This window comes from Cydia fagiglandana, chromosome 13, assembly GCF_963556715.1.
Source record: "Cydia fagiglandana chromosome 13, ilCydFagi1.1, whole genome shotgun sequence".
Lineage (NCBI taxonomy): Eukaryota > Metazoa > Arthropoda > Insecta > Lepidoptera > Tortricidae > Cydia > Cydia fagiglandana.
The window spans coordinates 6,692,984-6,720,983 of NC_085944.1; the positions used below are offsets into that span (position 1 = coordinate 6,692,984).

The following is a 28,000-nucleotide window of genomic DNA, read 5'->3' on the forward strand; positions in this document are numbered from 1 at the left end:
TCTATACTATAACTCTCACAGCTCTCATTATCTAAATAATGATGAACAAATTTTTTCATTGTTTTTCTCGCAACAGTTGTTTTCTGGCCTTCTTGTTAAGGTTGTGAATTGAACGCCGAGAGGCAAAATCGTCGCCAGTATTCTGATCTAACAGATGCCTATTTATATGCCACGCGGCACGTCGCCCGGTGTTTGGAGCTTAAAGTATACTACACACGTTATAGCTATCTCATGGCGTGTTGTGCTAGAGTGATTTCAACGTGTCGGCCTCTAGAGCTCATCATGCCGCGCTCTTGTGAGGTCGCTGATGTAGTAGGGCTGCGGCAGCGTCGGCGCGCCGTCGTCGGCAGCGGCGAGCGCGTGGTAGCGCCTGCGCAGGTGGTGCGCGGACATCTTGGGTTGCCGGGCACGTGTGAAGATGCCTTTGCAGTTGCCGCCGACGCGGGTATATGCTGGCAAAAGACAGACGTATGAGCACAATCTAAGGGTTAACCTGTGCGCTATAAAGCTAAGTCATCCTCGAAAATATTATAAAGGTGGCTTGCGTGACTGCTGAGAGTAGTATAAAACCTGTGCAGTCAACGTAACTGTGACTTTGACTGCCTTGTGTTTAAATTTAAACATGAAAGATGGAAGTCACACCTACCTGAAGCGCCCGTAAGGAGTAAAACAACACCAGTTAAAATGTATTAAGGTGTTTTAAATAATAGTGACCGAATCAGTCAAAATGAATGACTCACTCTGTGCAGTCTTGAAGTCTGCGAAATTCCAAATAAATTCTCCTACGAAGAAACCTGCTTGACGCAGCTGGTCAAAAGCCTTGAAGTGCTCCGACATCACTCCCACTTGGTACTCTTCTGACCAGATGTATTCCGGTAACTGCAATTAGTAAAAGTGTACTTATTAAATCAATGATCGATCAAATCAAATTGTCCATGTAACCCCCGAAAGCAAAATACGGCTGGAGCTTGTGCCAGGGTGGCATAGAAGGAGAATACAGTAATCATTTGGCAGCCTCGGAAAGAACACCATTAAACATATGAGGGCAGAAGGCGACTACCGGGAAGAGGGTATCTTAGGTATCTACTTAGATTAAGGTCAACTAATGTCCCAATATTCGGCACTCACGAAGTGTAATCCAGCAAGGGAGTCAGCCCCGTACTCGGACATAAGCACGGGCTTGTTATGCTTGCGGTGCCAAGCGGTGGCTTCTTCGACGACGTTGCCAGTGATGACCTGCAATGTCCCCGGATCGTGGTACCACGCGTTGTATCGATTGAAGCTTATCACGTCGAGGTATTGCGCCTGCAAATACAATACAATACTCGTCAACAGCTGATTACATTGAATAGAGATTAGTCAGTTTCTGGACCATTTGTTATAAATACTAAAGCCGTTTTATCACGGCCGCGTTCCGCAGCGCAGCGGTGCGTAATCGACCGTTTCAAACTTACTTAAGTACTTATTAGTTTTTACCTTTTTACCATGGTCTCTTTTGGTGTCATGATTACGATGACGTTCAAACGGCCTTTGCAGCACACAGTGCTATTGTTTGTAACACTGGCAGAGAATTGATGCCGATGGTCCTATGTATGTGTTATCTCCTTTGGAATTATTATTCTACAGATACGAAAGCAAAAATCAGAACAATGAAACCTTAAACCAACATAATTGAAAATACTCACAGATTTATCGTATATGTAACTTTGTGCAATAGCAATGGTGACTGGCCTCGAAAGATCCATGGATTTCACGTGTCTCACGACCTCTCTGAAAAAGACGAAATGTATATTGTACCTACTTATGTACTTCATCATCATAGTGATAGGACAATTGTGCACACCCTAATTCCAAGGAGGTTTATTAACTTTTCTCTGGATGGAATATTATGAGCCTATGAAAATTCTTAAACTAGGCTTACCTTTCCCCGAGGGCGAACATTTTTAAATGTATACTACGAGTAATGTTGGAATCGCAACGAAATGAATAATCAGAATAGGACAAACAAGCGTACCAACCCGAAGTAATAATCGGCACCCTTCATCTGCGATCTCGGCTCATTGGAGATGGACCACATGATCACGCTGGGATGGTTCTTGTCACGGTGGATCAGTTCCTTCAGTGACTGCTTGTGCTTGGCAAGCAGCGAGTCCGTGAAGTAACTGTAATTATAAATCGTCTCTTTTAGCGCCCAACTAATGTCTTACAAAATATTACTGCCAATCCCGTGCCCACGGTGTTTCAAACTACTTCAAACACTTTGTTTATTTGGAAATAGACAAAGACAGATGTGATCAGGAACTATGTAAGCATTGTAACACTGCGATAAGAGTTTGTTAATCTTACAGTGGAACCAGCTCATCAATCATATATAGAACACAATACTAAATACGATATATAATAATTAAGAACACGGAAGACAGAAGTCTATATTTACTTGGTGTCCACGCTAGGGCACTCATCGATGATCATAATGCCCTGCTCGTCGGCGAGCTGGTAGATTTCCTCGGCATACGGGTAGTGTGAGGTGCGGAATGCATTGGCGCCCACCCATCGGATGAGGTTGAAGTTCTTCACCCACAGTACTGGATCCCAGCCTTTCCCTCGAAGCTAAGAAATAGAAATAATTTGATCACAGATGGTCATGATTTAAAAGAGCAGCTTTAAAGCTTTAAAGAAATATAGATGTAGAACATCCAACGAAGGAAATATCTTGCACTGCACCTTGAATTAATAAAACAACCAAGGTACACGAAGGCTTTGGTTAGTACAAACTTCTGCTCGCAACTTCATCCGCCTTGAAGTCTACTACTTCTACTCATTTAATCCCCAAAGATGCCCGGGATAAAAAGTGTCATATAAAGCAAATCCAGTTTATGTGTAGTGTAATTTCATCCAGATTTCTTTAAGCCACTTTTGCCTGATGGACTATCATTCAATTTCAAACATCTACCTAAACATCCGAATATAAGTATCTATATTAACTTTCACGTGATTTCTAATAAGTATTATTAGTAATTAGTGGGGTGAAACTTACATCAGAATCCTCATGCATTCCGAAGCCTCGTAGATACAAGGGCTTGTCGTTGATGAAAACACTGGTGTTCGTCCACGTCACGGTCCTGATGCCAATCTTCTGGTAGTAGGTGTCCACTAATTCGCCTCGGGGCCCTATCAATGTGGCCTGAAATAAATATTTTATACTTCAATAATCTAACAAGAAATGTCCACATTTAGATACTAAAATATCCATTCGAATGTACAAATGGATCGAATTCTGTTGATTATGTCATAAACGTGATGGTGCTATAAGGACATAGCAGGGCACTTACAATCCATATTGTACTATATCACTCCTTAGGCAAATCATATATTTCAATGAAGTATGAAAAAAATGAACGTATGTATCTTCATACTTTATATTATAAATTATTACTAATTTAATAGGGTTAGGATTTATCAGGTACAGGTAACGAGAAGTTGGCGTTCTCTACCTTCAGTAGACTGAGTTGTAATGATCTTTTTGGATAGGAAATTCATTAACACTTTGACTACCGAGAACCCGCCTGGTAGGCACTCGTAATGTTTGCTCAGATGCCGGATAACCCGCCCAGCGGGTTGTTTTGTACGCAGATATAGACGACCGGTTTCTGGGGTAGGGCGCCGTTTTTTGCCCGGTTGCGAAAGTGTTAAGTCATAAATATACTAAGTGCAAATCGTACCTTCATAGTGTACAAGTATCCAGGATTAGGATCCATCAAGTAAGGCCACCAGAAGTTGGCGTTGCCGACCTCCAGCAGCCCAGCGCAGTCCTGCGCTGCTACTACTTGCGTGTCGTTCTTGTCCAACAGTTGGACGAGACATATTATATTACCTGCATCTGAGCCTTTGAACGTGATATTGTACACCACGAAACCTGAAAAGAAGAAAGAAATGCTTACCAACACAGGTCCTTATGATACAGAATACCAAAAGCGGGAAAACTATAAATACTATAAATACCAGTGAGCCCCTGTATGTCAGTGTTGACGATGACGTCATCGATGTAGACCTGCGGCGTGCTGTACAAGAACACAGAGCGGTGGATGCCGGCGTAGTTGAAGAAGTCGAACGTGTATGACTGCTTGAGCCGGAACGTCTGGTTTCTGGATACCAAATTAAATAATATAATGTATGAGAATGTATATATACACTCTTTATTGTACAAAACAAATATGGCACAGTATAGGCAGTAGGTACAAAGGCGATCTTTATTATTAGGATGGAATTATGGTCCTTTGCCATTTAGGTATAGATATGCAACCACATTGGCGCGAGATTTGTCGACATTCAGTTCTTATGAAATATTCTGCAGCTACCGGCAACAATTTGGTGATACCTAAATAACTATTTAGGAAAGCACATATTACTTAACTCTTAAGGCACAGGTCGCGTGACAATGTCAAATTTTCGCTATACAATAGAAAGTTTTTGAGTTATTTAGCTAAACGAAAACATCTGTTTGAAGGTCAGGTCTGTTGTAGTGTAGTTATCTGCATTTGAAATTGAAATCAACCATACTAGTATGTGTATGTATGTATTCAACAATGTCTAACACTCGTTAACAATGAATCAAGCGCATGAAGATGACAGTCCATTTCCAACGACAGCAACACTACCATTCATTTTTATGGAAATTGACAATAACACCGACGCATTAGTACTAGTAGTGCAGCTGTGGTCAGAAATAGAATGTTACCCTAAGGAGTATAGGTAACGTCGTCAGAGGTCATATATTATGGTACAGTCAACGGTAAAAATATGGGTGTACAAATCATTTCAAAAATATGTCCCATAACTCTTATGTCAGTGAATTAAGAACTTATGGGACATATTTTTGAGTAAGTTGTCTACACCCATATTTTTACCGTTGACTGTACTGTCTATCTGCTGTAAAATAAGTATGGTTTGCGTACGTTTGTATTTCGGTGATGGCGCCCTGCGGGACAGTGTCATTAAGCAGCGCGTTGTCCACCACCACGGTGAGGAGGTTGCTACCGTTGTACCGAACGTAGTCCGTGATTTCCATTTCAAAAAGTAAGTAGCGCATATGACCATGTGTACCATTCATCTATAATAAATATAACGTAGTCCGTGATCTCCACTTCAAAAGGTAAGTATCCTTATTCCTATATGATTAAGTGTACCGTCCATCTATTAGAGAATATGACTCACGTCTGTACTTCAGTGATGGCGCCCTGCGGGACAGTGTCATTCAGCAGCGTGTTGTCCACCACCACGGTGAGGTGGTATTAGCTACCGTTGAGTCGAACGTGGACCATGATCTCCCCTTCAAAGGGTATATGTCCTAACTCGGATATGACCAAGTGTACCGTCCATCTTCTAGGCATTAGGGAATACGACTCACGTCTGTACTTCAGTGATGGCGCCCTGCGGGACAGTGTCATTCAGCAGCGTGTTGTCCACCACCACGGTGAGGAGGTTGCTACCGTTGTACCGAACATAGTCCGTGATCTCCACTTCAAAAGGTAAGTGCCCGATCTCGTGGTATGCAAGCGAGATGCCGTTTATCCACTGAAAAATAATATCAATCTGTAAGTATATAATTATACCGAGGACGAGATTTGTGATGTTATCTATAAAAAGGGACTTTATTGTCGATGGCACTTACGTCATTATTAACGATGCTCCGATATAAATACAATGCCGGGCAACGCTGTGCGACCGCCCTTTTCATCGATAATGCCCCATTTATGCTTCATAAATTTTATAACAAAATGTGGAATATTTATGTCATGATCTGAATTGGCTGTACATTAATATCGCCAATTGGCATTTTCCTTAAATGTAAAACATATATGTCTGATATGCCTTTTGTTTCATAATCATAACAGGACAGTTTTAGCTATGTGATCAGATTCCATCTGTTAGTTGAAATACCCAATCAAGTTTATATAATACGAAGAAATAATATGATCCTTTAGTAAGAGTCATAAAAAGGCATGGAATGGAAGTGACATAGCGTTAAACTTAATATATCCCACCGACAAACCTGTTCACAACAAATTTGGCTTTATTATAGTATTTAGGACAAGGTGCTCAAATGTCTTAAAATAGGCAACTCGGCCGTATTACAAGACGTTTTATATGCTATGTTTTAGGTACTGAACTAAATCGATAAGGATAGCGTTACGGTTGTAAAGTTTAGTGAAGTATGCCGTTTTAGTGGTAAATTTTAACTATGTAATTTTTAATTTTTTCGCCTCAAAATATATAACTAGCGCTGTTAAATAAAAATTACTATATCATATAGGTACTTAGATATTTATCACGCTACTAAATTTTATAGGTGATTTATTATGATAACGTGTTTGATTTTAGCGCTCACGAACAATTGTATTAATTATATAGAATAATTATTTATAAATAACTACATATTCTACATGAAAGTGTTGAGAAATGACGGTAACAGAACGCGGATTTTTTTTTTATAAATAGTCAGCAACAAATACAGTAGAAATAAGATTTCAAAAGCTAAGATTCCATTTATTAATATTTATTTACATGCAGTGTATCTCATGACACGTAGGTAGGTGTCTTATTTTGACAAAGATAGTGTACGAGTAAGTATTAGAATAATGTACGTACGAATGTACGTACTTACTTTTAAGTAGTTCTTGCATTTTAAGATATTGACCACAGACTTATATTGACTCTTCTAAGATATTGATTTTACTCTCTCTCTTATAATATTATTAAAGTCTGATAATTTTGTTAAACCCGTTTATGATCCTGCTCCTGCGTTTAATGATGATAAACGTGTGTGCTTAGGACGAGACTAGGGCTAGGTGTATTTTGTATGGAATCCCGAATAGCACGGGGGCGTAATTGGAGCCCCGTAACGGTGTCACATGATATGTGACACGCTTACCTACCGTTTAGAAGGCGGTATTAAGCACGCCTCAAAGTAATGGGTAGTTAAGTCAATCTAAGGTATCTATATACCTATTTTCGTACATTTGACAGGCTTCATTTTGCCCCGGAATCCCCGGATATAGTGGTAGTACCTATAGTTATCCACGCGATATCGCGATAATGACAGCGTCTATCACTTTCTTCCAAACGGTGATAAAAAGTGACAGTTGCTTGTCACGCTCACGTCGATAACACAGCGTTCATCGGCCATCACACACCCGCAGGTCTGCGTGACTACGCTGGTAGTGGTCCGAGCTAACAAAACTGCACCCTTATTTAGTCATCACAATACATGCATTGTGTGGCATTTGAAAAGACAACAGAATATGCTATTTTCAGAATATCTTTCTTAGCTTGATCTCAGTTGAGTCAGTTAGCATTAGGTATTTGACCATTCAGATTATTACTTACACCTAACTCTAACAGAACAATTTGGCTTAATCGATGACCAGGACTTAATATTACACCGTCTGAAGTGCTAAACTAAGTGCATTTTATTTATTTATTTATTTATTAACATAAAAATATACATCTTATACAATTACAGTGTCCCACAAAACAGTTTACACGGTTTGACTGTGGGATCGTGCAGTCTCTACTCTCTTATACTGGGTGTGGCCTGTAATATGAGCAAAAAATTAAACAGTAGGCTGTACTCCTCATACTGACCAACATTTGTTCAGCGACTTTTAAAAATAACTTGTGGTTTGATTTTTAATACACTTTAAAGTTTATTCCAAGACGCAATGTATTGCGAATTGTGTTATGTTTAAGGCGTGACAAGCAACGTCAATCACAATGATATGGCGGGGCGATGGCGTCCATTGAAGATAATATTTATTTTGTATGAAAAATAGGAGTCTAAATACTTCATAATTTTTAAAAGTTGTAGAACAAAAGTGTCACCGTTTGAGGAGTACAATCTATGTTTTAATTATTTGCTCGTGTTACAGGCCACACCCGGTATTAGAAAAAAAAAGTTAACATCTATCATTAGTAATAATGCTCATGAATTGCATAATAAGCATAGTGCGTTAATTTCTTGTTGCGATACTGAAATTAAAAATTAAAGGCTACATTTTAAAATTACAGCATAACATGGTTGGCTGACCGATTACATACTACATATAGTCTATTTACATTAGTGAAACATAGTTCATCAACATTATTTTACACTTTTTATCAAGAGTGACGGCCAAGTGCGGATCAAAACCCGACTTCGGCTGCATGATGCAGAGCGGCTACCGCGAAAACCGAAATTAGCAAATTGCGGGCATTTTTCACTCTAATTACGCCTTTATTGGAGTAAAAGAGAAAGATCCCCGCAATTTGCGAATTTCGGTTTTCGCAGTAGCCCCTCAGTTTGTCTCCTCGGGCGCGTTTTTAGATGTCTATGGGCGGTTTTAGACGTTGAAATAAGTCCATTGCAAAGACTGCAGAACATGTATTTTATTATTAAAACGTAAGTAGTTTTACTCGTAAGTGTCCTCGGGAACACCTCTAGAGTTAATGTCTTACTTAGTCTTTAGGCGAAAGAAGACTGGGTGCTCTAACATATTTATTCCCGTGACGGCTCGAATCGTTCGACACGCTCGTATGGACCAGGGAGTGTAAACAGTTGTAGTCTGAAAGCCGTGTGAGTGATGTAGGAAGTTGATTGAGTAACGTGGTCGGTTAAGCGAGGTCAGTGCTTCTTGCCCTCTAGGGCAATTTGCCGTAAACGACGGCCGAGTCACCCGACTACGGCCAATTCGTATGTAATGTGTGACAATGGAACTGGGTCGGACCGTGTACCTGTTAAGTGGCGGCTGGGATACGTAAACCTGCTAACTATTTTTCTTAAGCATAAGAATAGTATCAAATACGTTCTACATTAGCATTGTATATTTAAAAAAGGTAATAGGTATATTATATGATATATTATGAGTTATGAGTAGGTATTGCAAAAATATCCTATTATATATAAGTCCTCATTCATTAGTACCGTGACATCGTTGTATCTTGACGCATTCTATAGGTATATTTACCATAACACAAGTCTTTACAGACAAATGCTGCCGGAGTGTTGTTATGCAGATGTGTATTTTTCTTCTCAAGGATATAGAATCTCGAGGTGATGTAACCATAATACATATAGGTAACGTAATTTATATGATAATGAATTTAATCAAGGATCCGGTATGCTGACATTATTCTCATGTTTTGGTATTCCGATTGTTTCCCGCATGAATTAGATTCGAAGGTATATAGATCCAAGGACTAGATGTGGAATAAAAACACGACTTACTTATATTTATGGTTCCAGAACTGCCCGGAGCTCGCTGGGACAATGGACCTTCGGTCGTACCACACCAGCTCCGCACGGTCACGACTTAATAATCTGACTATAAATTCCTCTCCTCTTGTTGCACTCTACAAAACGCAGCTATTGCGCACGCCCAACTCACTGGCATGAGAAGCCGCACCAACTGAGCCATACAAAGTCGTCTTACTTACAACTTGTGCCGCATAGTGAACGCTGCTAAAACGCAGCCAGACCCGCTGCTCGGCGCGCGCCCAGCCTGCTGGCACGTGGAACCGCCGGTCGTACCACACGAGCCCCACGTGGTCGCGGAGGGACGCGTCCGTGCCTATGTCGTTGTATGACGACGGTACTGGCATGTGGATCACTGGACCCGTCTGTAACAATAAACAACAAACAAGATGTTAGTGACGTCAGTTTTTCGATCACGCTCTATAGAGCCCTCTAGAGAGAGAGGGTTATAACCCGTACTAGCATATATACTATGTACTTTGAAACAAAATTGAAAGATTAGAATGAATGCACTCCTATCATGAAAAATACAAAACATATTTTTCTACCTGCAAGCATATTTTGGTGCTCTCCTAAATAAATCTATCTTACCTTTTCAAGGTCTTGTGCGAACCACCTATGCCGATATCCATACTCTGGATCTACAGGCGATTTCCGAAAGTTCCATATGCCATCCAAATTCCTCAAGTCTCTAGTCTCCGTAGCTTGTGGGTACAAAGAGCCACCCTGGGCCGGTGCTCGAGGCTTCTGCAAGTGGTTGATCTCATTCGCACTGGACGACCCTGGTACCACGGCGTTCGCGGACGCCAGTAGCGTCAGGAACACTAACTGGAGTCTTAGTTGCTTTAATAACATCTGAAACAACAGAGATATAATGTGTTTGTTACTCACACATGCAAAAGAAACACTGATGCTTTAGATGAAATTTGGTCAAGGATGGTTTAATCCCGGAAATCAGTAGGTAAAGACTGTAAAGAGTGCGAAACGTCAAAGGCGAACGCTAAAGTGTGGAGTATCCCATTCCACCAGCCTAGAAGAGAATTGTTGGAACAGCAGCAAGTTATCCATAAAATTAATAATGGGTCAAACAAAAGTCTGGGATAGTTTGTAAAACTTCGATTTTACTGTTGTCCTGTATTGTAGGTATACGAACAAAATTGTAAATAAAATCATACTTAAACGATCTGAATTTTGGACCGGCTAGTACATACGCCTGACTATTACCCTATCACTGCTGTCGAAACACCAATGACAATAAGATGAGAAGCTGTAACATGATAGTTTCAAGTTTTTGTTTTGTTCTTTACAACGTCGTTCATTTCATTGTCTAAGACTCTCAGAATGTAGGAAGTCTTCGTATAGTTCTAAGTACGAACACAAATGCGAGCGAAGTAATGTAATAACATCTATTTCTACAATTGTTTTGAGAGCAAGAACATGTGCAGTTAACTAATATTTTTTTATTTGAAGGATTATCATCCACATAACTACATAGTTTACAAATTGAGATCCTATCTTTGAAGTCATGGTTAAAAATGTGCCGTACTTGTTAAGCAACTGTTTTAAACAAGTACCACTTATCTAAGTATCTAATAATTTACTTAGTGTGTTCTTTCATATTTGTTACCGCTAGCCGACAAGAAAATTGCTTTATTTCTTACAGGGAGGCGCTGTGTCAGTCAATCTGCGGTGATAATTGATGTTTCGATGCGGTTAATGTTATTAACCTTGAAATTATGGATTAAGTCATTTAAGAGATCAATGTAAGTATCATGCGAGCGAGACGAGCCGGCGCGGTCGTAACAAACATGCCAATATGGATGAGGTTAGTTGTAGGTATTTAGCTAACGGTACTTTCAGGTCCGAGCATAATCAATCAGGGACCGGGAAGTCGTTCTAATTTTACTTAAAGAATTGAATCAAATGTACATATAAATATACCGCGTGAAACTAAAAGTAACAGTTTGTAGGACTGTATAGGTATAGGCAGGTAATAGCAAAAAATTATATAATCAAGTAGATTAATAAGTCTACTTAAATATTTTACGCAATCTTTGCATTCTTCTCACTTCTCCCTGGCATAATGGCGCTGTCCCGGCTTTTTGCCACGGCTCAAGGGAGCCTGGGATTCGCTTGGCAACTAATCCCATAAATTTTGCTATTAAAAACAAACTTTGCACTAAAAACAAATAATAGATAATTATAACAAATCGAGTAATACTAACGGTTAGGAGCTTCGCTTCAATAGCACCTAGGTTTGTCACTCTGCAGTCAATGCTATAATGCTGGAAAAACGGTCATGCGCTCTATACTTATTATGTAAAATTGTAAAAAATACAGTGCAGTAATGTAACGATTACAACACCCGCGGCTTTCTAGTGCATGCGCATAAACAATGCGAGCTGATCAGAATTCTGCGGATGCCGTGCACCACCATACGAATAGCAAGCTTAATATGACAGGGACAAGTCAAATAACAGACAGCTAGACTCCATACAACGAAGTTGAGTACGAAAGGTTACATCTACATCGTACCTACGATAATACAGATGAACTGAAATTGAAGTTATCTTAAGTTCTGTGTATTTAAGAGTAGCGCTCTAGAATTTGTTATAGAATATTCATATGCAAAAATTACCCTTCCCTAATGCAATACCAATACCATCTACTCTTTACTCTGGATCATATAAAGTGCCGGTAACCTACTCTTATTTATTACTAACTTATCTGTTAAAGGTGATAAAAAATAATTATTTAAAAATTAACAACATTCTATTTAGAATATTTCTTAGATACCTTCATATGAATTTGAACGACTGCATATAAGTAATAACCATTAATCAATTATGTAGGCAGGTATCGGTACAAATATGAAATTTTATGCAAATTGCGAAAAATATTCTGATATGTAACATACACTTGTATGTAGAGCTAGATGGTATGCAAATAAAAGTTGTGTATCCTGAGAATAGGTAGGTATGTAGTCGTATAAACAATCAACGCTGTATATTTATATATTTAGCTCACTGTCGCTATTTTCACTGTGTATAGGATACATTACAGAACCGCCCTAATACATAGACGCCCTGTCATTACGCTGGGAAAGTGACACACTACAATTTAATTACCCATTCATGGCGCTCATTCCTCATTGTCATGCTACTCATGCTGTATTAGCATGCAGCAGATGCAGAGATCTAATCTGCAACTGTCACACATCTGTTGACATTAGGTCTCAGTGCGCTTTTCGAAAGCTGGCTTAATGTGGTGTTGTGTTTGCCCTGCTTATACTCTGTATCTTCAGGTATTTAAATAAAAGTAAACGAAATCTACCCTCAAATGGCTCCTTAAGCCAGTTGAGGGTAGATGAAACATTACACGACCAAATAATGTAGGTTAAAGTCAGGGAATCAGTGACTGATCCAGGCCAGGCCGTTTTGTATTTGGTTGGTTAACCAAATAAATGTTGTAACTACCCAAAAATTTACAAATTGTTTGTTTACTTATTTTTAAATACCTAAAGATACAGACTATAGGGATAGGCTACACTGACACCTTTATGGTAAAAATAAAAATAGATTTCAAAGCGTCATTGGACTATACGTGCATTCTACATCAAATTCTGGTGTGGTAGGTCAAGTACTTTTATCTTGTACTTAGTTAAATTCTACCAGTCTTAGGCCTTATTTCAAACTTACTCCATATATGATGTTGATGACGCTATAAGATTTTACAGCTTACAATGCATAGTATATAAACATAATTTGATCTGAGATCGAAATCAAATATTTTTTGCCTGTTTTGGAAAGAAATAAGCAGAATATTTTACTAGGTTGGTAAAATCATTGGGGAAGGTGGTTTGCTTAGAGGTAGTAAGTGGTCCTCCATCCCACCCCATCATCAAAGTTCGTAAATCGTATGGAATAGACACCAACGTAGTGATTATATTCTCTTTGTAGACACCTACGTAATACTTGTGTAAATGTACGACACATTTGTAAGTATATATTTATTAGTATATAACTATTGTTTACAAGTTTATTGGCTTATCTTAGAGCAAATTAGTTTGGTATCCGGTTACATAACAAATGAGCTGTGAGAAACTGACGAGAAATCAATCAGGACTATTATTTACAATGTTTGTAAAGTGTATCACGTTAGGCGACCCCGTATACTGATCTCTAGCTACGCACAGTTGTTATGAATCAGAGAGTCTAGTAACTCTAGGGACGAAAGTAAAGATATAATGCTTTATGATTTATGAATTAAGTGGTCTCCGTCTACGCATAGTTGTTACGAATCAGGGACTCAAGTTACACTAGGGTCGAGAGTGCAGATTTATAATGTTTTATGAATGAGGTGACAGGGCTATGTTTGTGTTTGTATGTAGAGCACGAGATTAGGTACGGGCGTACATTTCCTATGTTTATTGCGCTATTTTGATTGCGGAACAAATTAAACGTGTTTGACCGTTAGTAAGTAGGGCTAACTCTGTGCTAATCAATAGTAAATAGTACTTAGCATGACATTTGCTTAGATAAGACATGGGTTCGTTATCTGCCATAACAAAAGCAAACATAGTTCACAGTTTGCAGTGCTCATTAGATATTAGCAAGTTTTAATGAAGTAAGTGAAATTCCACGATAATTATATGTGTGGTATCATCAAGCCATGTAAATACATAGTTCTAACAGTGGAACGTATTTTTATTAAATTTAGGGTAAAAGAGTCTGCAAAAATGGAGTATCCCATTGTTTTACTACAGTTTTATATTATTATTAATACAGTTCATCTGTCAATATAACATAACTATGTACCTATATGTAAATATTTGATTTACCTATACTTACAGATTTTTTATTGGGTGTGATATAAACTTCAAACATGACAGTTTAACGCTATAAAAATCCCCCCCCGACGCCGTGTCAAACACAAAAGCTGTCATTCGGACGCCACGTCACCGAAGTGTAAAATTGAAATTGAACTTTATGCACGTAAGTCTATGTTAATCTGTGATCTGTGACGGATTAAATAATCCATCGTCGGCGTCGAAAAGGTTAAACACACCGTTCAAATTCATTGCGATAAGTTCACACAAAAAAGTTTCCCACATGTGAGGCAAGACAAGCACCCGATACCTCCATAAAAGACAGCTATAGACAGCAATAGAAAAACATCGAAATTGCCATTAAGAGGTCATCGCCGCCAAATGACGTAACCCTAAACTGTTGCCAACTTTGTACCTACGATTACGCAAAGGATCGTAGTGATCCGCGAAATTAAAATAGCCATTTAATGAAATCATAATTTACTATCACGGTCTAATTAGAAGTCTGCAATCAAAGTTAGGTGCAAATATTATAAATAAAGTACCTACTTACGCGTTCTATTGAAAAATGCTCAGAATTTTACATAAATGCTGGTCCCTACTTCTTACATTACTTATTCTGTGGTCTTACTGACAGTGTGAGGATGTGTGCTTACACACATAGAATAATGTAACTGTTACATGTAATTTTTAATGTTTAACAATTTATACGCCTCAATTGTAATGAGTGGTGTCAAAACCGTTCTTGTAGATACGAGTAAATAAATGTACGTACCTATATGTATAAGGGTACTTGTACGTGTTAAGACAACAACTGCAAAAAAGGACCTCAAGCTAACGTTGCACATACTTTGCAGTGCAATCACATATGTTAAATATAAATACCTATTAAATATTTTGTTTATGGAAATTTAGCTTAGACGGGGTACGGTAAATCTCTTGTTATTGATAAAATGTCAAAAATCAATATAAGATTGCAGCCCATTTGTTAAATCAATAATAAGTACTTTGTAAACATGCAAACGTACACAACATAATTTTAATGCCCAATACTTAGATGACACCCTGTTGTCACCTTCATTGCTAATAAGGATAATTATGTTAGTTTAAAGATGACTTATGTATTACATACCCTAATAGCATTTTCTTGTAGGGATTTTGTTGGGCCTTTGTTTACGTATTAGTTGGGCAACCGTTATATTTGGCCGTACGATTTGCTGGAGGGCCCTCGACAAAGGCCCTTCCGAAGATTCCCAACAGAGGGCCATAAGAGTAATTTTTTCGTTGGGCCTATTTAAATAAATCATACAATTATTCAACGGTGGTGGTTTTGGTTGGGCCTATACACATTTGTTTGATGGTTGGTTAATTGTTACATTTGGCCGTACGATTTGCTGGAGGGCCCTCGACAAAGGCCCTCCCGAAGATTCCCAACAGAGGGCCATTAGAATAATTTTTTCGTTGGGCCTATTTAAATAAATCATACAATTATTCAACGGTGGTGGTTTTGGTTGGGCCGTGGTTGGGCCTATACACATTTGTTTGATGGTTGGTTAATTGTTACATTTGGCCGTATGGCTTGCTGTAGGGCCAACTGCAAAAAAATAAAAAAGGGCAATTTTTTCGTTGTGCTTCTGTTTGCAAATTCAACAATTACCCAACGGCAAGTCAGGTAGGTCGGTAGGTAGTCGTGCACCAGGTTGAAGGCCCAACACAGCTTGTCACACAAAGGGCCAACCTTGTAACTTTAACGTTGGGCCTTGTGTAGGATTCTTACAATACTACCGTAGGTAAGTAGTTGTGTAATTTATAGTGTGCCTACAGTCTAATTATGTAATGGGCTTTTGTTTACGAGTCCTACAGTTACCCTACGTTAAGTAATTGGTTGTGTAATACGACGTTGGGCCTTTGCTGATGAATATTACAATTACACTACGGTAGGCATTGGTTGTATCCACATGAAGGCCCTAGGCAGCAGTTGTTGTTAATCTTCTCTGTATCGTTCCAATTTTAGTATATGTACTGCCGAAGCAAGTACACTTACTATACACTCTAATTTGTATATATACTAACCGCCCTTCGAAACTTCGTAAGCGAGATTTATGTTTTTTGGGATTTAAATTGAGAAAATGGTGGTAAAATACAATTTTTTAAATTTATGTATAAATTTTATAGTTATAGCTATTAGATTTATAAGTTACTTTTAAAAAATATTATGATTATATACGGAATAATCGAGAAAATAACTATAACTTCGATGTTTGGAGACAGTAACGCCATCTAGTGACGCCACAAGCAAACTCAACTGGTATTGTTGGGCATCAGTACCACAGCCAATGTTGGTAAACGCGATATTTGTGCTCACTGGGCCAACGAATGTTATCGTTGTTTAGCCACCGGTACCAAAATACACAAAGGCCCATTGTTAGGCGTCAGTGCCACAGCCAATGTTGGTAAATACGATATTTGTCATCATTGGGCCATCGGATGATATCTTTGACTAGCCAACGTTACCAAAATACACAAAGGCCCATTGTTGGGCATCCGTGCCACAGCCAATGTTGGTAAATGCGGTATTCGTCACCATTGGGCCAACGAATGTTATCGTTGTTTAGCGAACGGTAGCAAAATACACAAAGGCCCATTGTTGGGCCTCAATGCTACAGCCAATGTTGGTAAATGCGATATTTGTCGTCATTGGGCCATCGTATGATATCGTTGATTAGCCAACGTTACCAAAATAAACAAAGGCCCATTGTTGGGCATCAGTGCCGCAGCCAATGTTGGTAAATGCTATATTTTTCATCATTGGGCCATCGGATGATATCGTTGATTAGCCAACGTTACCAAAATACACAAAGGCCCATTGTTGGGCATCAATGCTACAGCCAATGTTGGTAAATGCAATATTTGTCGTCATTGGGCCATCGGATGATAACGTTGATTAGCCAACGTTACCAAAATAAAGAAAGGCCCATTGTTGGGCATCAGTGCCACAGCCAATGTTGGTAAATGCGATATTTGTCATCATTGGGCCATCGGATGATATCGTTGATTAGCCAACGTTACCAAAATACACAAAGGCCCATTGTTGGGAATCAATGCTACAGTCAATGTTGGTAAATGCGATATTTGTCGTCATTGGGCCATCGGTTGATATCGTTGATTAGCCAACGTTACCAAAATAAACAAAGGCCCATTGTTGGGCATCAGTGCTACAGCCAATGTTGGTAAATGCGATTTTTGTCATCATTGGGCCATCGGATGATATCGTTGATTAGCCAACGTTACCAAAATACACAAAGGCCCATTGTTGGGTATCAGTGCCACAGCCAATGTTGGTAAATGCGATATTTGTCATCATTGGGCCATCGGATGATATGGTTGATTAGCCAACGTTACCAAAATACACAAAGGCCCATTGTTGGGCATCCGTGGCACAGCCAATGTTGGTAAATGCGGTATTCGTCACCATTGGGCCAACGAATGTTATCGTTGTTTAGCGAACGGTAGCAAAATACACAAAGGCCCATTGTTGGGCATCACTGCCACTGCCAATGTTGGTAAATGCGATATATGTCGTCATTGGGCCAATGAATATTATCGTTGTTTAGCCAACGGTACCAAAATACACAAAGGCCCATTGTTGGGCATCTGTGCCACAGCGAATGTTGGTAAATGCGATGGTGGGCCAATACAAAATTAATGTTGGCTACGGAACGAACCTCATCCCAACGTTTTCCCTACCGTTGGCACCGTGGGCCCCAACGAAAATGCTACTAGGGTATATACCTACTGGGATAGTGACGAATACTCTGACGCCTACTTTACCTGTACTCAGTTTTGTTTTTCCATGTTAGTCCCTGAGAATTCAAAACAAACAAAGTCAACGGTCGTGATCCGGCTACGTCTTAGAATACGAGATTGCTGAGTTAAGCATCTGTGGAACACATTTCCATGCATCCAGTCCATTAAAATTCTCTTCCCTTCCCTGCTATTTCCTTGGCTTATCGCTCATCGCCAAGCCGACCAGTTTAAGGGTGATTACAATATCCGTGACATTCAGAGAGCCCGCGTATACTGGCTTTCTCAGGCCATTACCCTGTTTAACGATGGGATGAACATCTTATATCCTAGCTGAATAGATGCATTGTGTCCTAAGGAATGCATTATCACGATCTTATTGAGTGCGCTTGCCAACAAAACTGTTAGTATGGGCTCACGAATAGACCCAGGAATGCTCCTTTCAAGTCCTTTCGATAAAAAGGTTGTATTGAACAATAAGCTATTGTCATATTTTTTGATCAGGAGTGTGATGACTTCGAGAATTAACGCATAGGTACCTATTAAGCGTTTGGCTGAAATTCATCTACGTAGTACCTTGGATGCATCATTGAATAGGTATACTTAAAGAACCTGTGAAGTATTTGTAATCACGAAGTCGCATCTTTTAAATAAACACCACTCAATAAACTTGTAACAAGTTTATAAATAATGTTCATCTTGACTTGATTAAAGCCTCCTTATAAAGCAATTTAATCTTATAGTTGTACATTGTTCTGTAGTAATAAAAGCACTGATTTGTACATCGGATGATGAGAAGATGTACCTACACATATGGATATTATCGAATAATGTTTAGGGAAGATGAATTTTCCTTTCCTCTCCCGTATAACTAACATACCTACTAAGTTATTCTACTTTGTCCCTTGCAACAAATACATGCTAATTAGTAACTAGTCTAATTACCCACTGTTTTTAAAACGATACAAAAAGGTGCCACTGCACATCATTAACTAACAAATTAAGTCAAGTTGCATGTCATTAGAGCTACGAGCTTAATACCACATCGCTTATTGAAACAACGTTCAAGCATCATTTAGCAGTGCTAAAGAGTCGCTAAAGACCACTGCAATTAGTTAAAAGGCATTGTTAGCCTGGACCAGGCCTGTTATTAAAAAACACCGTGCGCTCCACTTCAGTTTACCCCTGTGTAAGTGTGATTTTGATTTCCAAAAATGTACCTAATTGTTACGATAGTAAAGGTCAAGTTATATCGTGGCAATAGTTGCGTGAATTAGGTGACAGTGCATCGGAATTACGGTTGTAATTCCTATTGTTTAACTAGCACGTACGAGGTGTAGTTAAACTGTCTCAGGTGAAATAATGTAAGTGTGTCTTCTGATTAGTTCTGATTACGCACAGTTGTCATGGACCTCTAGCTCTCATTACGATGGTCCTCACACAAAATCTACTTTTCTGACCGAACGACAACCTGTGACCTACTTCACGAGGGTCATTAAGGTAGTGAACCTAATTACTTTACCACTAATTTTACCGTTATAGTAAAAAAAAGTAGAAAATATAGGTAAATAAAATAGTTAGAGTCTGTGCGGAAAGAGAAGAGTCGTGGGATTTGAGGGCGCGCCAGTGCTATTTTATGGTTTTTGCTATGCTGACAACACTGGTCACGTGATTATAGTACGACACTAAAGGTCATGATACTTGAATCCCTTTTGTTCCGGTTTTTTTACCACGGCTTACTAAACGGAGCCTGGTGGTTGGTGTCGGCTCAATCCTCTGGTTTAGCACAGGCACTAGTTTTCTTTTTAAAACACACTTGTTTTTATGTCTCAGATTCTAAACAGTGACAGTGCGATTGACAAAACTGCTAAAACTAGTTAAGAATCTGCCCAATACAACTGTAATTTTAGTACCAAACAAGATAGAGTCTCATTTATGTACTGCCTAATCTGTGCAGTCCAACAGTTATTAAAACCTGGTAGATCGGGTAGAAATTGGGCAATAGAACTGTAATTTTATCTGGGATATATTTCACCCATTGTAAACTTGACTTGTAATATCTTCTTCTTCCTCGCGTTATCACGGCATTCTGCAACGGCTCATGGGAGCCTGTGGTCTGCTTGACAACTAATCCCATGATTTGACGTAGGCACTAGTTTTACGAAAGCGACTGCTATCTGGCCTTCCAACCCAGAGGGTAAACTAGGCCTTATTGGTAAACTTGACTTGTAATGTATGTGTACATTATTAATAATAAATATGAATATGAAATAAAAATAGTGCATAAGTAGGTAGGCCTTATTGGGATATGTCCGGTTCTCTCATCTCACGATATTTTACTACGCCGAAAAGTCACTGCTAAATATGAAATATAATTTCGTAACTAACAGAACCTACAAATAAAGAAATATTTTATTAGAAAAAGTTTTATTCAGAACCTAGTAAACGAACTTACAAATAAAGAAATATTTTATTAGAAAAAGTTTTATTCTTTGTAATCGAAGTCTGAATTAAAATATTCAATGTCACTTATGTTTGAGCTAGCTTCAGAACAACCGGGGACACTCATAGAACTATCTTCATCTGAACTGGATGTGCTTGAATCCGGCACGTAGATTACGAATTCTTGCATATCACCTACTTAGCGGTCTTTTATTCGAGATACCGTAGGTACTTTTACACAATCCTGAAAAAGAAATTACATATAATATATGCATAAAATGACAAGTATCAAGACTATTTGTCAGTTATTTTAAAGATCATGAATGACCTGCATATTTATGAAAATTAATATATTTTGAATGAATATACTTACCGATTATGTACCGGAGACAAGTTACTTAGGGGGCTTATTAAATAGGTAATTATTTAAAATTAAATACAACATCAATACCCGCGAATAGCGGAAACACGTTCCGCGACTTTTTGTAAGTCGATAGTCGGCTTTTAGCCGTTTTCTTCCCGCTGACAAAACCGAACAATGTTAAATATAATTTTCCTTGTGCTTTTATGTACGGTTTTATCGTGTTTTGAAAATATATTATACATAAAACTTGCGGTTTTTGTTAATAAAAATATACATTGACAGAAGTTTCTTTACTTTTTACAAGACAGGTGTCAAAGGTTTGATTGCCATATAAAATTTAAAATGTTAGTTCCCGTTTCTGCCACGACTCTTCTCTTTCCGCACAGACTCTAATAGGTTATTGTAGACAAAAGAAGTAGAATGCTGCGATTTGGTGAAATAGTTTTTTAGGATTCCGTATGTCTACGTAGGTAAGGTAAACGTACAAGTGCTCGACATCTTAATGCCCAATAGATGACACCTTGCTGTCACCTCTATTGACAATGACTTAAGTTCCAAGATGACTGGGACTGCGTCGAGCACCACAGTACGTTTACCTTACACAGTACTTAAATCAATTTATTTTGGTCATATTTTATCCCAAAGTCAACATTTAGCTCTCAAAACCGTAAACGCGCTGGAATCCTATTTATGAAGAAATCTGTCCGTTCTCTTTGATCTGGTAAAATTATATCTTTCAAGTCTCATAAAGAACTCGCTTATTTTATCTGTATTATAAGTTATGAGTATGATTTCCGTCACAATATTGTGGCCTGAATTCTCTTACAGCGTTTTGAACTTATTAATTCACCAAAAAATAAGAGTTAATTGTATGTCAATTTAATTCTGAACCGATTTAGATATAATTTCGTATGGGAGATAGTTTGTGGCCGAGGACATTGGATAGTTTTGTCAATCATTCATCATCAGCATCATCCCACGCAGTCGAAGTTACAGGCAAAATCTGGTGATAAAGTAAAATTGAATATCTATTGCTGGTGCATATAAAACAGAATAATACATTTTTAAATATCATCCTGTTAAGTGGCTGTTCTATTAAAAGAAACCGGGCAAGTGCGAGTCGGACTCGCGCACGAAGGGTTCCGTACCATAATGCAAAAAAAAACGAAACAAAAAGCAAAAAAAAACGGTCACCCATCCAAGTACTGACCACTCCCGACGTTGCTTAACTTTGGTCAAAAATCACGTTTGTTGTATGGGAACCCCATTTAAATCTTTATTTTATTCTATTTTTAGTATTTATTGTTATAGCGGCAACAGAAATACATCATCTGTGAAAATTTCAACTGTCTAGCTATCACGGTTCGTGAGATACAGCCTGGTGACAGACGGACGGACGGACGGACAGCGAAGTCTTAGTAATAGGGTCCCGTTTTACCCTTTGGGTACGGAACCCTAAAAAAGAATTTTATTAAATAGGTGAGATTGTATAAGTTACTGATGTTAGCTACACATGAAAATGTGTAGGTAAGTAAAACTATTTTCTCTTATCAAAATTGGTTAAATAACACCAAGGGTAAAGGTTTATTTTGGGGCTGACGTTTGATTTCTATTTTTAACACCATTGTCACGCATGTTTGCGCATTATTATTTTCGACTATGGCCTTATATACCCGCGCTTTGGCATGAAATAAGGAGTGACCTACTTTCTACACAAGGATACATTCACACGCAAGAAAACAAGGCACTATATGTACATTTATTTCAATTATCCGCGACATTTTGATAGCCTATCTATACTAGCATTTGATTTGGGGCATTATAAATACAGTCTGTCCATTATAGCCTGAGCAAATTAGAAAAATCTGCGGAAATAATTCGTGTAGTTTTGAAAATTGGTACAGGTATACCTTGTGGTGTCCAGATAAACATACTAAAAGTCCTCGAGGGTAGGGGGTGTGCTGGGGGTGTAGAGGGGGGTTGAAGGTACTTTTTTTCATATTTTTGCTCATATCTCGAATATCTGTACGAATAGCATTATAATTACTTAAGACAAAAGTTTTAACATAAAATTTACTACAAATTTGGTTATGTTTATTTTTACTCTGCGATCAATACTTTAGGGGCTACAGGCTGTTAAAGTTAAATAAGTAATAAAAAATAGACGGTTTAAGAAAACGTCGTTTTTTTGGAATTGTTCATCACAAATAAAAAAATTAGCTTAGAGTAAGCAAGCTAAGCAACCTGCTGATAAAATATAAAAAAATAGGCCATATGCATGTCGGGCCATGCTCAGTGTAGGGTTCCGTAGTTACCCGTCTGTCAAAATAGACTATTTGCCATAACGCAAAAACAGCTGTACCGATTAGGTTCGCTATATTTTTCCTTGAAAGTATTTATTAAGTTATGTTTTCACGATTTTTTTCATATTTTTTGGACCCATGGTTCAAAAGTTAGGGGAACTAAGGGGTAAATCACAACTTTTTTTCTTTCAGATCGATTATTTCCGAAACTATTAAGTTGATCAAAAAATGGTTCTGGAAGACCCTTATTCGTTTTAAATGACCTATCCAACGACACCCCACACTATAGGGTGGAAGCGAAAAAAAAATTCATCCCCACTTTAATGTAGGGTAACCACCATAAAAAATTTTTTTTCTAGTTTTCATGTTTAAGTTTGACACGAATATATAAATCAGTTACGCTGACAAAGTTGTAAAATATAAATTAGAAAAAATATTTTTTTAGGGTGGCTGCCGTACATTAAAAAGGGGATGAAATTTTTTTTCGCTTCCACCCTATAGTGTGGGGTGTCGTTGGATGGGTCTTTTAAAAAGAATACGGGTCTTTCAGAACCATTTTTTGATCTGCTTAATATTTTCGGAAATAATCGATCTGAAAGAAAAAAAGTTGTGTTTTCCACTTTAGTTCCCCTAACATTTGAACCATGGGTCCAAAAAATATGAAAAAAATCGTGAAAGTAAAACTTAGTAAAGACTTTCAGAGAAAAATATAGCGAACCTAATCGATTAAGCAGTTTTTGAGTTTTTGCAAATAGTCTATTTTGACGGACGGGTAACTACGGAACCCTACACTGAGCATGACCCGACATGCTCTTGGCCGGCTTTTTTATATTTTATCAGCAGGTCATTTAGCTTGCTTATTCTCAATTAAAATTTTTATTTATGATGAACAATTATGAAAATACGACGTTTTTTTAAACCGTCTATTTTTTATCTCTTATTTAACTTTAACAGCCTGTAGCTCCTAAAGTATTGATCGCAGAGTAAAAATAAACATAACCAAATTTGTAGTAAATTTTATGTTAAAACTTTTGTTCGAAGTAATTATAATGCAATTCGTACACATTTTCGAGATATGAGCAAAAATATGAAAAAAGGTACCTTCAACCCCCCTCTACACCCCCAGCACACCCCCTACCCTCGAGGACTTTTAGTATGTTTATCTAGACACCACAAGGTATGCCTGTACCAATTTTCAAAACTACACGAATTATTTCCGCAGCTTGCCCAAATTCGGCTTAATTTGACGTGGCTATTAGGTATTAGGTTATTGGCTTTATTTGATTCCAAACTTGCGTTTACTTTAACTCATGCGGTTGGCTCTAATTGGTTTGAACGGCACGTGCAAGTAAATATGTAATTAAATCTCCGACACAAAAACTTACATTTAACTTTTCAGGTTCGTTAACTAAATGGAATGACAATTTTCTGCAAACAGTTTTTTGTACAAATAATTTGTATCTAAGTAATCGGTATTAAATTAACATAAATACGGACTACACACGATATGTATCAGTAAATAGAGCATAAGAATATTACGTAAACGGCATTACTTAAAAGTAATTTTGACTATATTTACATTATTGCCATTGTAGTGATTAGAATTAGTTAAAATAAAAATTATAAGAATATTGAAATGAATCGCGGGGATGACAATAAGTATACCTACTTATAATGTATGTATGTCATTCTTACTGATAGTATCTATCTGGTCCGCAAGAAGTAGGTACTAAAACCTACGTTAACCTCCATTTCTTTCGGCACCTAGGTACCTACTTTTATACTTTTTATCGCGGGAAATACACATCACCTCTGAACTCTGAAATGGTGCTGATTGCAAGACCATTTTATTTTTGTGACCTTTTAAAAAAGTAATAGTAGGTATTCATAACACGCTATAATCATAAAGGTGGAGCCAGAGCCAGGTGGTGTTTTGTTTGTGAAATCCTAAGTGCTTGTATGATTGATTTTCACGAGTCCAATAAGTACTTTATGGGGGCGTAAGTAAAGTACAAATTGGTCCATTTTTTTATTATATTCGTTGTTTTTTCGTCACATTTTGATAAAAGTAGATTGAGTTCCTGTTTCCAATTTTACCGTAGGTATTAGGACCTAAAAAATCTCCATACCTACAAACATTAGTTCCCGTTTTCCTCTCTCTATAGTCATTATACTTATGCGAAATATTTTCGTTTGGTTTAGTTAGATTATTATTATTTATAATTAAGTGTTACAAAAAAACAAATTTCATACAAAGTTATAAAGCTCTTAGCACACACCTGTGCTGAGCGGTGCCTTATAGTTTTACCTCAAATTGCGTAGAAATGCCTAAACTTAATTTGTAACAAGGATAATATGGGCCAAATTTTATATGGCTGTTATATGTTGTAAACCATATATAGTTAATTAGAGGGTGTACGAGAATAGCGATGGGTTTCCATAAATAACAATTCCCTAACAGGATACAATTGCTGATTTTTAAGTCGTGCTACACGAGTTAGTCATGCAAGATGGATATAAACATAGTACATTACTTACCTACATTGCATAAGGTAGGTGTATATATATATCAATATTTATTGGAATATCTGCTTAATATGTAATTTTTAATTAATTACGTTTACAGGTTACTCAATTTAATATAAAATTAATCTAGTGGTCTATAAAAAAAGCTGTCTGTAACTGTCGGTCTATATTATTGGTAATATAAAATTAAACTACCTACTTATGTAAAACTACTTAAAGATTTGATGTGTGTAATTATCACAATGTTAATTGTTGTTTAAGTACATACTCATACTCATTTATTTGTACTGTTTGTAATATGATCAAACATTGCCGTGGTATCTAGACGAGAAATTATATTAGGTACCTAATTAGGGTTGCCAGATTGGAAGGCGCGATTATCGGGAAACAATATCAATTTTTCGGGATTTTGGGACTTAAGTCGGGAAAAAAATACATTCAAATTAAAGTACTAATTGTATTAAAAACAACGATATTTTACATTATTGGCACTATGTCAGCTCGCTCGCTCGACGACAGTTCGGAACTTGAAATTGTTTATTGTCTATTGTTTTATAACCTGAAGCCGTTTTTCGGGACAGTTTACACTTTGTCGGGAATCGGGAACACATGCTAAAAATCGGGAGAATCCCGCCAAATCCCGACCATCTGGCAACCCTATACCTAATACACATAAATTATCTGCCCGACTAAATAAATAATTAGCAACAGTCGATATAGTAGAGGTAGTCGAATTGATGTTGATATAATTAACTTTACTTCAAAAACAGGGTTTAAGACCCTACTGCGAAAAATAAAAGTCTATATTTCCGTTATCTTCCTCTCTATCGCTCTTGCATATTCGAGGGATAGAGAGGCAGGAACGAAATTTTCGCGGTACGCCCTCTGTTTTCCTCAAATGTGGCTTTCCATTAGAGAAGGGTCCTTATGCTTCATCTGCAATAAGGACCTTTTTATCAGAATTTCCATTGAAATTTCAGATGGAAACGTCCTTATTGCACTTGAAGCATAGGGACTCTTCCGTGCTGGAAAGCCCCAAATATTATAAATAATTCCTATAGCAAATACGATTTTCAGAAGCATGGAGACTCTTCTATACGTAGGTACTCTCGCACATGATTTTAAATCGATAGTCTTCATCGAGTTCGATTTAAAGTAGGTTTAAGATACCTTTTCCTTTAATTTTAGCAGCCTGTTTTGAATAGGGAAAATTATGAGAAAAAAAACCTACTACATTACTTACCTACTTAAGAAAAATTTTGTGCATGCACGTTTGTAAACATATGTAAACACAACTTATTTATTTTTATATTTATAAATGAAATGGCGAATATTTCATGTTATGTAAATTAAATATTCATCGTCAACAATTTTTACGTCTTATTTGCTCATATTATGTAACACTAATATGTATACCTATATAAGATAGGAATATTATTATAGCTATTCGAATATTATTACTCATAACTTGCGGTTGAGGCATACCGCAAACCTAATTTAATTTTGATAATACGTAATAACCGATCTTATTTATAGTTCGTTTTTTTAGCATTAGAATGAACTTGCAAGAAGATAAGCGATCTTGACAGGTTTTTTAATTGAAAAACGCTTGTTAAAAATCGAAAACTATTACTTATGAAAGCAGAAGATTATAAATGATCGTATTAGATTCATAATTGTTACATATTTGCCGTCATTTATTTTTAAAATGTGTTTTTCAATTAAAAGACACATCAAGATTGTTTACCTTATTTCTAATGCTAAAAAAACGAACTATACTACTTAACTTTACGATATGAACATACTTAATGCCACAGAATAAGTAATAGTATGCTTACTACTTAAATCAGGCGGGTCGTAGATTTGTTTTGTTTGCCACTGACTGTTATATTATTTATTGAAGTTAAAAATATACATTTTATAGTATAAATGTTCTAAGGTCTCTCCTTTAATAAGAATAAGTCTGAATCTACCTTACCTACACCTAACAGAATTTTGAAACCGGCTTGTTTTGTTTACATAACGCTGATAAGACATAATCTCTTTACCTATTTATTATTTCAAACTTGTGGCGAACTACAAGATAGAATAATATTTATCCACTAAAACCTGAAAATCAAACTTAAAATAACCTAAAATACTTACATTTGGCGTAGAAACGAACTTTCTTCTAAATGTGAAAGAACTACGGTTTAATCACCCGCGAAAATGCAAGAATTGGAATTAATACTGTATTTAGATGTAAATTATACATCCGAAAGTATGTATTTATTTTAAATTACTGAATCATGTTATATTTTCAACAATTTTTGCTACATATTTGAATTCATGAACAGTCAAAAGTTAGCCGGTATTTATTCTGGCGCGCTTTTCGAAATTCGAACATACGAGCGTGCTTCCCGCCTCACGTGAGTCGGCGGACTGGCCAGTTGGAGGTAAAATCA

The 28,000-nt window shown here is 37.4% G+C and overlaps 1 protein-coding gene and 1 long non-coding RNA gene across 2 annotated transcripts in view; both read right to left on the reverse strand.

The window, feature by feature from the left end:
• On the reverse strand, positions 1–27,996 carry LOC134670074 (beta-glucuronidase). Its single transcript, XM_063527750.1, has 13 exons — positions 27,702–27,996; positions 9,881–10,144; positions 9,472–9,654; positions 5,408–5,574; positions 4,003–4,145; positions 3,723–3,916; positions 3,038–3,184; positions 2,438–2,610; positions 2,019–2,162; positions 1,686–1,770; positions 1,129–1,305; positions 741–879; positions 1–452 (listed from the first exon to the last, which is right to left on the reverse strand). Exons 2-13 carry the CDS (start codon positions 10,142–10,144, stop codon positions 271–273), a joined length of 1,998 nt encoding a protein of 665 aa, XP_063383820.1. The 5' UTR covers positions 27,702–27,996; the 3' UTR covers positions 1–270.
• The window catches only part of LOC134670120 (uncharacterized), a 381,632-nt gene that overhangs the window by 93,969 nt on the left and 259,663 nt on the right, over positions 1–28,000 (reverse strand). The gene's annotated exons all lie outside the window — the stretch shown is intronic.

What these genes read in the sequence shown, in the direction of transcription:
- LOC134670074 (XM_063527750.1), bottom strand. Translation starts at nt 10,144, where the DNA reads ATGTTATTAAAGCAACTAAGACTCCAGTTAGTGTTCCTGACGCTACTG. An exon ending in TGACATACAGGGGCTCACTG is followed by an intron (nt 3,917 to 4,002) that starts GTATTTATAGTA and finishes TCTTCTTTTCAG; the next exon opens with GTTTCGTGGTGTACAATATC. An exon ending in TGCCCTAGCGTGGACACCAA is followed by an intron (nt 2,163 to 2,437) that starts GTAAATATAGAC and finishes TTATAATTACAG; the next exon opens with TTACTTCACGGACTCGCTGC.